General features: G+C 61.2%; 2 protein-coding genes and 1 long non-coding RNA gene across 5 annotated transcripts; 2 read left to right on the plus strand and 1 right to left on the minus strand.

Annotated features, from left to right (window-relative positions):
• The first annotated feature begins 311 nt into the window (after positions 1-311).
• On the plus strand, positions 312-856 carry LOC146752237 (uncharacterized). Its single transcript, XR_014940738.1, has 2 exons — positions 312-446; positions 656-856. It is a non-coding gene; the product is annotated as an uncharacterized LOC146752237 (long non-coding RNA).
• SGCA (sarcoglycan alpha) lies at positions 692-3,998 on the minus strand. 3 transcript variants are annotated; one of them, XM_085532230.1, is made up of 10 exons: positions 3,864-3,998; positions 3,352-3,504; positions 2,779-2,924; positions 2,624-2,696; positions 2,337-2,535; positions 2,097-2,259; positions 1,801-1,904; positions 1,615-1,641; positions 1,028-1,213; positions 692-805 (listed from the first exon to the last, which is right to left on the minus strand). In XM_085532230.1, the coding sequence occupies exons 1-10, from the start codon at positions 3,901-3,903 to the stop codon at positions 802-804; spliced, it is 1,095 nt and encodes a 364-aa protein (XP_085388356.1). In that variant the 5' UTR covers positions 3,904-3,998; the 3' UTR covers positions 692-801. The 3 variants fall into 3 exon arrangements, with proteins under 3 accessions (XP_085388356.1, XP_015741044.1, XP_032296817.1); XM_015885558.3 differs by having other exon boundaries at positions 1,801-2,006; positions 3,864-3,997; XM_032440926.2 differs by lacking the exon at positions 692-805 and having other exon boundaries at positions 1,024-1,213; positions 1,801-2,006; positions 3,864-3,997.
• A 1,966-nt stretch (positions 3,999-5,964) lies between these two features.
• On the plus strand, positions 5,965-14,673 carry PPP1R9B (protein phosphatase 1 regulatory subunit 9B). Its single transcript, XM_015885914.3, has 10 exons — positions 5,965-7,486; positions 9,613-9,745; positions 9,857-9,977; positions 10,119-10,223; positions 10,539-10,674; positions 10,765-10,917; positions 11,008-11,061; positions 12,165-12,394; positions 13,311-13,407; positions 14,433-14,673. Exons 1-10 carry the CDS (start codon positions 6,200-6,202, stop codon positions 14,484-14,486), a joined length of 2,370 nt encoding a protein of 789 aa, XP_015741400.2. The 5' UTR covers positions 5,965-6,199; the 3' UTR covers positions 14,487-14,673.
• The last annotated feature ends 491 nt before the right edge of the window (positions 14,674-15,164 follow it).

Here is a 15,164-nt window from a genome sequence, read left to right on the forward strand (position 1 = left end):
ACCACAGCGCTCTGGGTTGCCACCGTGCAAATATTTGCATGCACACAGTGAGGGGCAGCAAGGGGTGCCCCCAACCTCCCCCCACTTTATAAGCAACCACTGGGTGTATGCTCAGGTGTGCAACGGGAGCAGCAGCACACGCGTGTGCCACGAGGCTCAGCACGGCCACCTTCACGCTGTGCAGGGCTGAAAGGGCCCTTTCTCCTCTCCATCCCATCCCATCAATGCCTCCCCTTGTTCCCCCCCCCCGAACACGCCCCTGTGTTTTCCTAACACCCCCCCCCTCGGTGCCTGCCCCGCTGCTCTGAATGAGGCCCTTTCTTTGGCTGGGGTTGGGGGCTGCGGTGCCCCTGGGGGGGGGTGAGAGGGATACCCGGGAGAGAGCGGAGCAGCATCAGAGAGCAGAAGGAGCTTCGGGATGGTGCCCACAATCAGAAGGAGCAGAGGTGAGAGCTGGGGGTGTCGGGGTGCACCCACACATGGGGACACCTCCCACCCCCAAATCTGCCTTTTGGGAGCCCCCAGTCCCCGATCAGATCCATACCAAAAGGGGGAGGTGGGGGTAAAGGGATGGGGAGGGGGGTGAGGGGTTCAGGGTCACTGTGATGTATAGGGTTGTACCCCCAAATCCTTCCCCTCTCTCCCCCCCTTTCAGAGCTGCCAGGCTTGGAAATAAAGCTGAGGAATCGAATCTCATTGCAAACAGCCAAACTTTACCAGCAAAATTCAACCCCCCCCAACCCCAACAGCAACTCACAGCAACCTCTTCTTTTGGGGTGGGGGGCAGAGCCACGCTGCCTGTTACCTGGAAATGGGGAGAAAATGATCATTCCCATTAAAAAACCAATAACAAACAGAGGGGCTTCCCCCATAGCTGCTGTGGAAGGGTTTGAACCCCCCCATAATGAGCTGGGGGGGGGGGTTGGATTAGGTGGGAGCTCTGCCCCATTGGCACAGCTGGGTGCCCATATAACCCCCCCCACAGCACCCCAATGGCATTCAGCTGCCCCCCCCCCCTTCAGCTCACCGCTGCTGTGGGATCAGGGGGTCCCGTGCCCCATCGGGGGGTCCCACCATGGGGTTGATGCGCTGCCCTGTGCGCACGTTGAACATGGGGAGGGTGGAGAGGGGCCGGGGGACGTCGCGGCTGTGGGCCATGCTCCTCAGCTCCTCGGTGTCCCCGTGGATGGTGGTGTGGTGCACCAGCTGGATGCTGCCATGAGGGGTATAAAGGGGTGTAAAGGGGTGTAAAGGGGGGGGTTCTGGGGGTCTTTCTTAGCAGAAAAGCCCCCGTGTGATGGCAGAGATGTTAAATAGCTGCTGAGCTCCGAGCCCTGTCTATAGGGCTTATGGGGTGTTGGAGTGGAGGGGTCCCTTTGGGGTGAGGGCATCTCCAGGCTCCACCATCATCTCCACCTCCAACCCCACTGCTCCTGGGCTGCCCATCCTGGAGGGTCTTAAGGGTCCCCCCAACTGATGTCACTCAATGGCAATGGATCCATCATCCTTTGGTTCTGTTGTTCTGTGGTTCTGGTTCTCATCCTACTGCTCCCCCCGGCTCAGCCCCCTCCCCATAACCCCCCCACCCACCCCCAGCTCACCCCAAGGACTTACTCAGACGTCTCCAAGTCCCTCTTTGCCCTATGAAATGGATGAGACATGGGGGAAAAGAATCAACCAACAAAGCCAGCAGTGAGAAGCCATCAACCACACACTGCCCCCAAGGCAAAGGGGCACCACAATGGCACCAAGGGGGGGGGGGGACTGAGATGGACCCCCCCATTTGGGTGCCCAACTCACACTCCCTCCCGACGGCAGCACATGAGATGTCCCAGCACCACGCAGAGCAACGCAGCCACCGCCAACGGCACCAGCAACGTCAGCAGGAAAGAAGGCAGCAAATCCTGGGGGGGGGACGTGGTGGGGGGCTGGAAATCTCCACTCCCTTCCAACACCCCGGGACCCCACACGGGTCCTGGTGCCGTGGGGGTGGGCAGCACTTGGAGCTGGGAAGGAGAGGGAGGTCAATGTCAGGCATGGCCTGAGTGTGGGGGTTATGGGGGGGTTATGGGGGGGGTTATGGAGGGGGGTCTTACCAGGGTGAGGTTACACCATAGGATGGCAAAGTGGGGTGCGAAGGTGTCATAGCAGGACGCGAGGGGCTGCTGGCCCAGATGGCAAAGGAAGCGGCTCTGCGGGGAGCTGGCAGCCTCCAGGCAGGGGGAGAAGGCAGCGTGGGAGCCCACCTTCACATACACCCTATATAGCATGGACAGCACAGGGTGACCCCCTGAGACCACCATCACCCCCCCCACATACACAGCATGGCCCCCTACCCCTCTTTGCGCCCCTCAATGGGCAGCGGGACGCGGCCCCCCCTGTCCAGCGCAGAGGTGATGTTGATGATGTGGACGTCGTGATGATCCCATACAGCAGACGCCGCCTGCACAAACTGCTCCTGCACCGCATCAGGCAGCAGCTCCTCCACGTTGCGGTTCCCCACCAGGAACTCACCTTGATACGGCGGATCCCCCTCTGCAGTATGTGGGGTGTTAATGGGGGGCTGCTGCGTGTCCCCCTATGGGGCTCAGGGGCTGAGATATGGGGTGGGAGGAACCCTCACCTAGAGAGGGGGTGATGGAGATGATGAGCCGCTGCGCTGCTGTCTCGTAGGTGAGTCGGTTGGATGCCAGCACCTGCATGGGGGGTTGGTTGCACCAAGGCCTTGCACGAGGCCATGCACTTTCTGCACGAGGCCATGCACTTTTTTGCACTTACCTCGATGATATGTGTGCCCACCTCCGCCGCCGTGGGGCTGCCATAGAGGAATGCTGAGCTATGGGGCCCACGTTGGGCACAGCGCAGCCAGCGGGGCAGGTCGGGGTGATCCCGGAGATGGGCATGGAAGGTGATGGGGGAGGATCCTGGGTGTCGGGATGAATGGACGGACATGGGGACACAGGGACATGGGGCAGGACCCCATAGAACAAGGCCTCCCCCAACCCATGTGTCCCATTGGTGTGAGCCCATGGAGCACCCTGCTCCTATTTTGGGGTGAAATGGCCCTAAAATGGGGTAATGTCCCAGTGTGTGTGCTGGGATGGTGTGGTGCTCACAGGATGGAGGTCCCAGGGTGGGGGCACATAAGGCTGGATGGATGGATGGACAGATGGATGGACAGATGGATGGGCATTTAACAGCTAGGAGGGATGGCCATACAGCACACCCAGGTTATGCCTGCCAGGGACAAGTACAACCCAGTGACCCCCAGCATCAGTCCTGGACCCCCCCCCCCCCAAGCCCAGCCCTGCAGGACACCCCCTGCCCCCCTCCCCTCAGCCCCATCCTCACCATCCTCCTCCTCGCTCTCACTGAAGGCCGCCTGGAACAGCTCCTGCTCCAGCTCATGGACAAAGATGGCTCCAGTCTCAAGGGAGACGCGGTGGTCAGGGAGGGTGGGCTGGGAGCCCCCCAGGACGGTTTGGGTGCCCCCCAGGGCCAGGGCTGCGGTCAGGAATGGGGCTGGAGCCACAATGGGGGCACAGCTCCTCCCTGCCTCAGTTTCCCCATTACAACACACATGGCCGCCCCCAGGACACGTGTCCCAACAGTGCCAGCTACATTTAGGTGTGGGGAGGGGGACAGGAATAGGGACGGGGACACACACAGGGACAGCCCCTTCCCCTCACCCTGCTCCCACCAACCATAGGGGTCCCCCTGTCCCCATGTCCCCAACCCCCCATCCCCAAGGACAGAATGGATTTACCCAGCTCCCCCATTAACAACCCCTACCCACGAGGGTCCCCCCAGCCCCCTCCCCATGGGGGTACCCCCGGCCATGTCCCCGTGCTGGTGCCACTCGCCTGCCAGAGCCCAGAGCTGCAGCAAAGCAGCCGCCTCCATCTTCACCGGGAGCACTGCCAGGGTCTGAGTGACAGTGACAGCAGGGTGACCTGGAGGGGGGCCCCAATGGGGGGGGGGGGGACAACACTGGGAATGGGTGGGACCACCCCCTGCCAACCCAGCCCTGTGCCACCGCTAATGGGGGGTGGGATGGCAGCTGGGCTGTGGGATGAGTGGGGGGATTGGAGGGGACCCAGGGCACCAATGGGGGGCACAGTGGGGCACCAGGGTGTGGGATTGTGCACAATGGGGCTGAAGTGGGGAACAGGAGGGCATGACAGGGCGCAGTGGGGCACAATGGGGCGCAGTGGGACATGGCATGGTGCAGTGGGATATCATTGGGCACAATAGGGCACGATGGTGCACAACGGGGGTGCAAGGGGGTATAACTGGGTGCAATGGAGCACAACAGGACATAATGGGATGCAGTGGGGCACAATAAGGCCCAGTATTGCACAATAGGATACAAGTGGGCACAGCGGGGCATGGTGGGGCGCAGTGGGATATCATTGGGCACAAGAGGGCATAATGGGGCACTATGGGGCACTATGGGGCACAGTGCAGCATAGTGGGGCACATAAGTGGGCACAGCAGGGCACAATGGGGCACAATGGGGCCCAGCAGAGTGCAATGGGGATGAAGGGACTCGATGGGGCACAATATGACACGATGGGGCAGGATGGGGAGCAATGGGGCACAATGGGACACGATTGGGGGCACAACAGCACGACGTGTCACCTCGAGGTTTGGGGACACTTGGGGACAGCTGACAGGCCAGAAATGGTGCATTGCACACGCGTGTGCATGGGGGGGGGGATGGGGTGTATATTTATGTGCATTCATGCATGGGGTGGGGGTCCAAAGCCCCCCTGGTATTGAGTAGGACTGGAGGGGGGGGTTATGCAGTAAGGCTGGGGGGGGTGAGCAGGCCCTGCAGCGGAAGGGGAAGGGGGGGCAGGGGGGGCTGTCGCTCTGCTCTGCGTCACGCCACGTCACGCACAAAGGGCTGTCGGGTGCTGCAACCGCTGCTGGGTCCTGCTGCCCGTATCTGCACTGTGTGGGGGGCTGTGGTTAATGGGGAGGGGGGGGAGGAAGGGATGGTGCCCCCATCCTGGACCCCAGGGTGCATAATGTGTGGTTGTTTTGGTCATTGAAGAGCCCCAATGTGGTGCTGTGCTGTGTGCTCTGGTCCCTGTGGGGTCTGTATGCTCTGGGAGGGGAGTGGGACCCCAATAACACCCCTAAGATATACCCCCCCCCCCCCCCTCCAGGTTGACCTCCTGGTCAAGGTGTGGGTGGGTGGGTTGGCAGTGCCTTGTGGGGAGGGGAGAGGGGTGGGTTGATGGGGACAGAAAGTCAATGGGGATCCTATGGGGGCATCATAGAAACAGGGGCTGGGGGAGTTCTGGGTACGTGGGGGATCAAAGGGATCAGAGCAAGGAATGTGTGGGCAAATCTGGGGGGGTAGAGGGGGACATGGGGACACAGGGACGGGGGGGGGCATGGGGGTAAGAATGGGGGATATGGGGTTAATACAGGGAGGATATGGGATGGGGCACAAGGGAACAACACTGGAGGGACTAAGGGATTTGGGGGGGGGGCATGGGGATGGGGGGGTGTACAAAGGTGGGGGGCAACTGGCCAGAAGTGGGGGGACCCAGGGACCATCGTGGGGGCTGTGGGGATGGAAGTGAGGATGCAGAGGGGCAGGGCTGGGGGTCCCAAGGGCTGTTATAGGGGACAGAGGGGGAGCAAACCCGGGGTGGGGGGCTATGGGGAGGGGGGATAGATATGGGGACAGAGCTGGGCTGTAGGGACAATGCACAGTGCCAGGGAAGGGGGGGAAACGCGGTCCCAACCATGTGCAGGGGATGGAGGGGGGCTGAGGGGAGGGGGCGGCGGTGGCAGCAGCGTTCTGTGGGTGGGTGGGGGGACGCACATAGAGCTGGGGGGGGCATCATCCAGCAGAGAGCCCGAAGCTTAGCGGTGAGGAAGAGGAAGAGCAAGAGAGCGTCGCTAAGACCCAGAGGGCTCTGCGGGCAGCGGGGCGGGCGGATCGCGGGCGGCAGCGCTCCATCAGCAGCGCAGAGAGAGAAAGGGGAAGAGGAGGAGGAGAAAAGGAGGAAGGAAGGAAGGAGGGCCGGGGTGGAGGAAGGGGGGGGGGGGGGGCGCGCTGGGCCCCCCCAGGCTGACGATGGCCTGACCGGGTCCCCGCAGCCCCCCAGCACGGCCCCTTCCCCGTGCCCAGCGGGCGGCGGGCGATGCGGCTCGGCGGTGACGGAGGTTTCGGGGCAGGATGCTGAGGACGGAGGCAGCGAGCGGGGCCGCAGCCCCGGGGGGCAGCGGGGGGACCCCGGGCGGCGGGGCGGGCAGCGGGGGGTTGAGGAGCGCATCCCCGCACCGCAACGCGTACGAGGCGACCATCCAGGCCCTGAAACCTACAAAGGATGCCGAGGGTGAGGACGGCAAGAAAGCCCGCAGCAAGAAGTATGGCTCCAACGTCCATCGCATCAAGAACATGTTCCTGCAGATGGGGACGGCGCCGGGCCCCGAGGGAGCGTGCGACTTGGCCAAGGGCAAGGAGAAGCCGGTCCGACTCTCCCTGCCCCGCACCGGCAGCCTGAGCGATGGCATGGAGCAGGGCAGCACCCTAAAGCTGGGCACCAGCGTGTCCGAGAGGGTGAGTCGCTTCGACTCCAAGCCCGACAAACCCTTCTCCAAGCTGCAGGAGACAAGGAAGATCTTCGAGAGGAGCCCGCAGGAGAAGGAGACCACCACCAAACTGCTGCTGCGCAAAGAACGCGCCGGCTTCCAGGACCGTAAGCTGGACGTGGTGGTGAAGTTCAATGGCAGCACCGAGTCTTTGGATAAGCTGGACACCGAGGCCGTGTCGCCCACTGTCAGCCAGCTGAGCGCTGTGTTTGAGAAGGCTGACCTGAGGAACAACCTGCATAAGACCCCGGGGCGCACGGGGCCGCTCAACTCCAAGCTGGTGAGCAAAAGGTCCCGCGTCTTCTTGCAAGGAGAGGGTGGCAAAGCTGATGGTGGTGCAGAAGGAAGCGCTGGGACCGCACGGCCACGACCTGCAGAGGAGGAGAAGGTGATGGGCAAAGCCCCGAGGTCGGGGGAGAAGGATGGGAGCGTCCCGCGGGTGCAGGAGGTCTGCAAGATCAAACCCGTGGAGGTGGAGGAGAGCGGAGAGTCGGAGGCGGAGGTGGAGGTGAAGGAGCCCACGGCTGTAAGTGAGGTGGCCAAAGGGGCTGAAGGGCTGGTGGCCCCCGAACCGTGCCTGGATGGGGGCGAGGAGCCCCCCGACACCAAGGAGGGAGGAAAGGGTGAGAGGGTGGAGGAGAGCGAGCTGTATGATGAGTCCAAGAAGGAGGACTTCTCCGAGGCGGACCTGGTGGACATAAGTGCCTACAGTGGGCTCGGGGAGGACTCGGGGGGCAGCGGGTTGGATGAGGATGAGGAGGCGGATGGGCTGTACGAGCCCGAATCCAGCTGCATGGAGATCCCTGGGCTGTCCGAGGAAGAGGAGCCCGTCCCCAACCGCAAGATCCAGTTCAGCACGGCGCCCATCCAGGTGAGTCCCGCCGGGGTGCTTTGGGGGGCCCAAAGAAGGGAGAAGAGGGGAGTTTTGGGGGTCCTCAATCATCCAGCGATGGGGTTGGAAGACATAGAGGTGGGCAACCTCCTGCCCCATTGGCCATGGCCAAGCTTGGGCAGCCTCCATGCAGCGCTGATGGCACAGAGTGGAGAAGGGCAGAGGGTCTGCAATGTGCCATTGTACCCCAATAGTGAGCATCCACTGCTGGGGACACATGGCCACGTGGGGAGGGGAAAGGGACACGGTATGGGGTGGAGACCTTGGGGCTGTGAGCTGTTGTGTTGGTGGCACGTGGAGGATGGGGATGGCACACACTGCCAACCCAGTGCCCCATAACCACACGTCTTGGGGGTGGAAGCCCATAATATTCATCCAGGCCTCATTTGCTGCCAGGTTCCACCAGCCCAGCCCTGGTCCCCATGTGCTGTCAGTGCTGGGACTCCCCCCGGAGCAGGGAAGGTTGATGCCCACCCCGCTGTGCTCAGCATGGGGACCATTTCAGGAAGTGGAGGAAGGGGAAGTGCCTCATGGCAGCAGCAGGAGCTGCTCATCCCCCTCCTTGTCCCCATATGGGGACAGCTGTGGGATTTGGGGTCCCCCCACCCATTGCCAGCCATGGCACGGAGGGCGATGAGGCCATGCCGTTAATTCAGGGCTTTCTCTGATGCTCGTATCTCCCCGGCTGGAGGAACAGAAATTGCTTTGTGCCTCGCTGGGTTATTTATAGCAGCACGGCCTATATTCTGGCTCTGAGTCAGCGGCGGGTGGGTGGCCCCACCTGGGATGGGACACGGGCACCGCGGTGGCACCGCGTGGGGATGGGGTCCCATGGTGGCCATACACTGCTGGGGGTTCTACACTGCATGGATCAGCCATGCCAGCCCTGAGAAGGAACCCCCCCCTTCGTAGAGCTGTGGATGTGCTTGGAGGGATGCTCTGCTCCCCCTGATGTTTGTCCCCTGCTCTGCCCCTCTGTTGGGGTGCTGTGGGCTCCCACCTGTCACAGCGCATGTCAGCATCGTGAGCCCCCAGAATGGGCACATAGGGACACCCCCAGCACCCATAGAGAGCACCCATAGAGAGCACCCATAGAGAGCACCCATAGAGAGCACCCATAGAGAGCACCCATAGACAGCACCCTGCTGTGCCCAGGGATGGGGGTCCCTGTTGCCAGCCCCCTCCCTTGACAAATCTGCTCCCTCCTGCTGTGTCTCCTTTGGGAGCTGCTCTGGGTCCCCTGCAAGTCTCCAACACCCCAAAGACTTGGGGACAGCACTGAGGGGCACAGTGGGACAAGCTGGGCCATGCCTGGACCCCTCTAGGTACCCTGTGCAGATGGGGGGCAGGTGTCCAGCTTGTCCCTAGGGGTGCCACACGGGTGGGTCCTGCCTGTCTCGGTGTCACCAGGCTTTGTGCTATGGCCCTTGACACTCATCCCTAATACCCTTTGTGCAAGGCTTTAGCAGCATGGTGTTAGCCCTAATCCACTCGCCCTGGAGCACCACGGCCCCTCTGGGGACATCTGCCACACTCGGTGCCTGGGTGACCCCCCCAGTCTGGAGCATAGGATTGCATGGGAGTGCCTAGCACTTGTGGGGTGCAGGGAAGGGCAGAGCTGTCCCCTTCCCGGCTGCTGCGGTGCTTTGGCCCTTGAGGAGGTGCAGGGCTGGGAGCTGGAGTCCCTCAGTGGGGAAGGGAGGAGGATGAGGTTGGAGCAGGGGAATGGTTGGGCCTGCACCCCCAGACTGTGTGACTTGGAGCAGCCACTGCTTGAACACCCCACCTGCCTGTACATCCATCCCTCCCTCTGCCCATCCATCCATCCATGTCCATCTATGCTTGGTCCATCTGTCCGTCCATCCATCCATCCGTCCATCCATCCATCCATCCATCCATCCATCCATCCATCCATCCATCCATCCATCCATCCATCCCTCCATCCATCCATCCCATCCACTCTGGATGCAGAGCACAGAGCCACCCCCATCTCCCACCACATCCCAGACCCTCCACTCTTCCTCAGACTCCTCCTCATCCCATGTTCCCCCATGTCTCCTAGGATCCCCCACCATCCCTTTCACCATCTCCCTTCCCACCTTCAGGTCTTCAGCACTTACTCCAACGAGGACTACGACCGCCGCAATGAAGATGTTGACCCCATGGCTGCGTCAGCAGAGTATGAGCTGGAGAAGAGGGTGGAGAGGCTCGACCTCTTCCCTGTGGAGCTGGAGAAAGGTGGGTCTCACCCCCATCCCCTGCTTTGGGGCTCACTTGGTGCCTTCAGATGGACCCTAATGTTACCCCATTGGTGCTGCCCCATTGAGGCACTGATCTCTGTCTCCACAGATGCTGCAGGGCTGGGGATCAGCATCATTGGCATGGGCGCAGGGGCAGACATGGGCCTGGAGAAGCTGGGCATCTTCGTCAAGACAGTGACTGAGGGAGGGGCAGCCCACCGGGATGGCAGGTATGGGATGCTCACCCCCAACCCCCCCCCAGGCTCCTGCTGTTGGGCTTTGTGGTGATGGAGGAGCTGGTTGGGGAGGCTGGGAGGTGTCTGTGGGGTGGGCAGGGGATGGTCGTGCTGTGATGGTCCCCTTGTCCTCAGGATCCAGGTGAACGACCTCATCGTGGAGGTGGATGGCACCAGCCTGGTGGGGGTGACTCAGAGCTTCGCTGCCTCCGTGCTCAGGAACACCAAGGGCCGAGTCCGGTAGGGCTGGGGATGTGGGTCAGCAGCCCCTACAGCACTCCCTGCCCCATAGCACTCCCTGCTCCCCCTTGTCCCCATGCCCATTGCTTGCCCTGTGCCACCTTGCTCCCACAGATCCCCCCAGAACAGTGCAGGATGCCCCTCTATCTCACACACAGGTCTTATGATGTCCTCCCAGATCTGTCACTATCTGAGCATCCCCCATCTAAGTCCCCCCATTGCCCCCCAGCTGTGCCACTTGGCTGCCCCCCACCCTCATCTCCCTGCCACCCATACCCTCAGCTGTCCCCATGTAAGCACCTGCCGTCCCCACAGGTTCCTCATCGGGAGGGAGAAGCCGGGTGAGCAGAGTGAGGTGGCCCAGCTGATCCAGCAGACGCTGGAGCAGGAACGGTGGCAGCGGGAGATGATCGAGCAGCGCTACACTCAGTACACTGAGGATGATGAGGAGGTGAGGGCAGCACCCAGAGAGGGAGCACAGACTCAGTATCCCTGGGTGGGGGGGCTGCTGTGTGCCAACGTTGCTCTGTGCCCACTGCAGACAGGGGAATACGCCACTGATGAGGAGGAGGAGATGAGCCCCATGTTCCCCAGCAGCGAGATGGCCATCGAGGTGTTTGAACTGGCTGAGAACGAGGACACGCTCTCCCCAGTTGAGATGGACCCTGAGAAGCTGGTTCACAAATTCAAGGAGGTGAGGGGGGGGTCCAGGGGGCACATGGGAATGGGGTGGGGGTGTCCCACAGTGTCACCGTGCCCTCCAAATGCCCGGCTCCTCTTGCAGCTCCAGATCAAGCATGCTGTCACTGAGGCGGAGATCCAGCAGCTGAAGAGGAAGGTGAGCAAGTTCCTCCATCTCCCCATATCCCCATAGACCCCCACACATCAGCCCACCCAGAGATGCTGTACCATGCTGTGCCATGCTGTGCCATACCTGCTCTTTGGCCATGCCATTCCATCCCATCCCATTCCATCCCATGCCATCCCATTCCATGCTATTCCATTCCATGCTGTGCCATACCTGCTCTTTGGCCATGCCATTCCATCCCATGCCATCCCATTCCATGCTATTCTATTCCATTCCATTCCATGCTGTGCCATAGCTGCTCTTTGGCCATGCCATTCCATCCCATGCCATATCTGCTATTTGGCTGTACCATTCTATCCTATCCCATGCCATTTCATGCTATGCCATGTCTGCTATTTGGCCATGTCATGCTATCCCATGCTATATCATCCCATTCCGTGCCATACCAGCTCTTTGGCCAAGCCATTCCATCCCATGCCATGCCATTCCATGCCAAGTCATACCATGCTATGTCATATCTGCTATTTGGCCATGCCATTCCATCCCATTCCATCCCATTCCATCCCATTCCATTCCATTCCATTCCATCCCATTCCATCCCATCCCGTTCCATTCCATCCCGTTCCATCCCATTCCGTTCCATTCCATTCCATTCCACTCCATTCCATTCCATGCCATGCCATGCCATGCCATGCCATGCCATGCCATGCCATGCCATGCCATTCCATTCCATGCCAAGCTATTCCATGCTGTGCCATTCCATTCTGTGCCATACCTGCTCTTTGGCCAAGCCATTCCATCCCATGCCAAGCCATTCCATGCCATGCCATTTCATGCTATGCCATATCTGCTATTTGGCCATGCCATTCCATTCCATCCCATCCCATCCCATCCCATCCCATCCCATCCCATCCCATCCCATCCCATGCCATGCCATGCCATGCCATGCCATGCCATGCCATGCCATGCCATGCCATGCCATCCCATCCCATCCCATCCCATGCCATACCTCCTCTTCAGCCAAGCCAAGCCATCCCATGCTGTGCTATTCCATGCCATGCTGTGTTGAGCCATCCCATGCAATGCTGTGCCATGCTGTGCCGTGCCATGCCCTAACCCTGCTGTCCCTTTAGCTGCAGTGCCTCGAGCAGGAGAAGGCACGATGGCGGGCTGAGAAAGCCCAGCTGGAGCAGAGCGTGGAGGAGAACAAGGAGCGCATGGAGAAGCTGGAGGGATACTGGATGGAGGCACAGAACCTGTGCCAGGCGGTGGATGAGCATCTCAAGGAGACACAGGCCCAGTACCAGACCCTGGAGCGCAAGTACAGCAAGGCCAAGCGGCTCATCAAGGAGTACCAGCAAAAGTGAGGGCAGGGCTCTGGGTGCTGATCCTATCCCAAGGCACCCACCCCCCTCCCGGGCACCCCTCACTCTGGATACACACACTCTGTGCCCTTTGTCCCTGGGCACAGAGTATCTGTAGGGCATGGACCATCCCCTGGCCATGGACCATCCATCCCCAGTGCATGGAGCAGCCCTTGGGCACTGACTTCTCCTCAGGGCACCAAACCCTTCCTGGGTGCCCCTTGTTCCTGGGCAGGGATGAACCCTTGGGCATGGAGCATCCCCTGGGTATCATCCCCTGGGCACTGGTCCCTCTTCAGGGCACCAAACCTTTCCAGGGCATCCATTTCTCTTTGGCATGAATTATTCCTTGGGCATGGAGCATCCCTTGGGCATGGACTATCCATCCCCTATTCATGTCTCATCCCTTGGGCATCAATTCCTCTCCAGGGCACCAAACCCTTCCTGGGCATCCTTTTTTATCCTGGGCATGGAGCATCCCTTGGACATGGGCTGTACTCTGGGCATGGACTATCCAACCCCTACACATGGACCATCCCCTGGGCATGGATCATGCATCCCCTACACATGGATCATTCCCTGGGCATCAATCCCTTTTCAGGTCACCAAACCCTTTCTTGGTACCCCTTCATCCTGAGCATGAACCACCCCTTGGGCATGGAGTATGTCTTGGGCATCGACCATCCAATGGGCACGGACCATCCATCCCCTATTCATGGCTCATCAATTCCTCTTCAGGGCACCAAACCCCCTATGGGCACCCCTTAACCCTGCAGACAAACCCTGAGGGGAAACCACCCCCTGGGAGGGCACCACCACCAGCTGGCAAAGCCCAAACCCCAGCATCCCCGTCCCCAAGGAGGGGGCACGGATACCCATCCCATTGCCTTACACCCACACTCCATCTCCCCACAGGGAAATCGAGTTCCTGAAGAAGGAGACGGCTCAACGGAGGGTACTGGAAGAGTCAGAGCTGGCACACAAGGAGGAGATGGAGAAGCTGCAGGAGAAGGTGGGCACCGGGCGCCGGGATGCGGGCTGCCCCTGAGCCCTGGGGCCACCATGGGCACGGCCATGGCCCCATCACCGCCTGGTCCTGCTCCGCCGCTGCTCCCACCGCGTCGTTCCTTGATGGATCACAGGAATTCTGCTCTGCTCTGCATCCCACCTCGGGCAGCAATGGATCTGCCCCACACACCGGATTCTGCTCCCATTGGCCCGGATGGAGGGGATCCTTTTGGGGGGGTGCTCCCGATCCTCCTCCTGGTGTTGGATGCTGCACGGGATGGTGGTGGATCTGCACAGATGTTGGGCTGTGCTGGATCCTGCTGCAGGGTCTGATGTGCCCCTCATGGACCAAAAGGGATTGTTTTGGGTGCCAGATCCTGGGCTGTGTTTGTGGGATCCCGCAGTGGGTCCTGGCAGATGCGTGTGAGGCTCTGGGTCACGCCTGATCCTCAACCTGGAGCCGGGTCCCATGCTGGTCATGTTGGATCCCACCGCTGGTCACATTGGATTCCATGCTGGCTCCACTAGATCCCAAGCAGGGATCAGAGAGCTGTGCTGGATCATAGCAGATCCCATATGGGATCAACTGCATCCCCCGGGAGCCCGGAGCACCTGGGAAGTGCCATGGGTCGCAGTGTGGGGCCGGGGGGCACCAGGGGACCCTCCACGTGCCCCTCCCTTCCATGATACCCACCTCAGATGACACACAGCCTCTCACCCACCAGCTGGCTGCAGCCCCCCATCCCCGTCCCCCAGCCCCACACTGTCACCCCAACACCCCATTCCCTTATCCGTGCTGTTCCCCCCAAGTCGTGTCCCCATCCCCTTTGTTCCCCCCCATGTCCCCCCCCCATTGCGTCCTCTGGGTTCTGTCCCCCCCATCCCCACGTCCCCATCCCACGTCTTCAACCCCCGGTGTCCCCATCCTCTTTGTCCCCCCCACGTTTCCACCCCATATCCCCACACCCCCCTATTGTGCCCCCCCCCACCCCCCTCCCTCTGAGACCTCTCCCCTTTGCTGTTTTTCAGATCTCTGAACTGGAGGCCAAGCTGCAGACCTTGAAAAATTCCAACCCGACTTAAACCACCCTCAAACCGCAGCGATTTGGGGGGGCGGGGGGGGCTCTGCCCCTCTCCCCCCAGCCCCTCTCCCCCCCCCCATTCCCACCCCTTCCCTTGGTGGGGGGGGGGGGGAAGGTGAGATCCCACCATGGCCTCCTGGTGCCCCCCATCTCCCATTGGGGCACAAAGAGAAGAGATGGGGGGGGGGATACAAACAGGGTTTTATTTTGGGGGGGGGCGGACACCCCACATTCGTGTCTGTCCAGTGTGAGTCTCGTGGTAACGTGATGGACTGATGGGGGGAGGGTGGGGGGGCACGACTCCTACAGGCCTCCCCCTCCCCCCCAATGCGCCCTGCTATTGATGTGACCCCTCCACCACCCCCCACCCCAGACATTGTTGAGGGGGGGGCAAACAGAAATCATCTCCCTCCCCCAAAAATGTGAACCGTATTGGGGAACAAAAGGGGGGTACGCTGGAAGCCCCCCACCCCCCATCCCTATCTTTTCATCTCCTCCTCTTGGGACTCAATTGGAGCACTGTCCGGGGGGGGCTGGTTGCCTTTGTGTGCCCCCACATGGACTTGCCCCCCCACCCCCCCATGCACTGGGCTCAGTGCTGGGACCCCTCAGCCTATAGATACTGGGGGGGTCCCACTGCCCCCCCACCCCATAGACACCCACAGCCACCACTGAGGTG

The sequence above is a fragment of the Coturnix japonica genome, unplaced genomic scaffold (assembly GCF_054131305.1).
Source record: "Coturnix japonica strain WE unplaced genomic scaffold, WE-NBRP24 Scf049, whole genome shotgun sequence".
In the NCBI taxonomy this organism is placed as follows: Eukaryota; Metazoa; Chordata; class Aves; order Galliformes; family Phasianidae; genus Coturnix; species Coturnix japonica.

Coding starts and splice junctions, on each gene's coding strand:
- SGCA (XM_015885558.3), bottom strand. CDS start 3,903: ATGGAGGCGGCTGCTTTGCTGCAGCTCTGGGCTCTGGCAG. Junction 2,536..2,623: donor CTCCATCACCCCCTCTCTAG/GTGAGGGTTCCT, acceptor CACATACTGCAG/AGGGGGATCCGCCGTATCAA. Junction 1,642..1,800: donor TGCTGCCGTCGGGAGGGAGT/GTGAGTTGGGCA, acceptor TCCATTTCATAG/GGCAAAGAGGGACTTGGAGA.
- PPP1R9B (XM_015885914.3), top strand. CDS start 6,200: ATGCTGAGGACGGAGGCAGCGAGCGGGGCCGCAGCCCCGGGGGGCAGC. Junction 10,224..10,538: donor AACACCAAGGGCCGAGTCCG/GTAGGGCTGGGG, acceptor CCGTCCCCACAG/GTTCCTCATCGGGAGGGAGA. Junction 10,675..10,764: donor ACACTGAGGATGATGAGGAG/GTGAGGGCAGCA, acceptor TGCCCACTGCAG/ACAGGGGAATACGCCACTGA.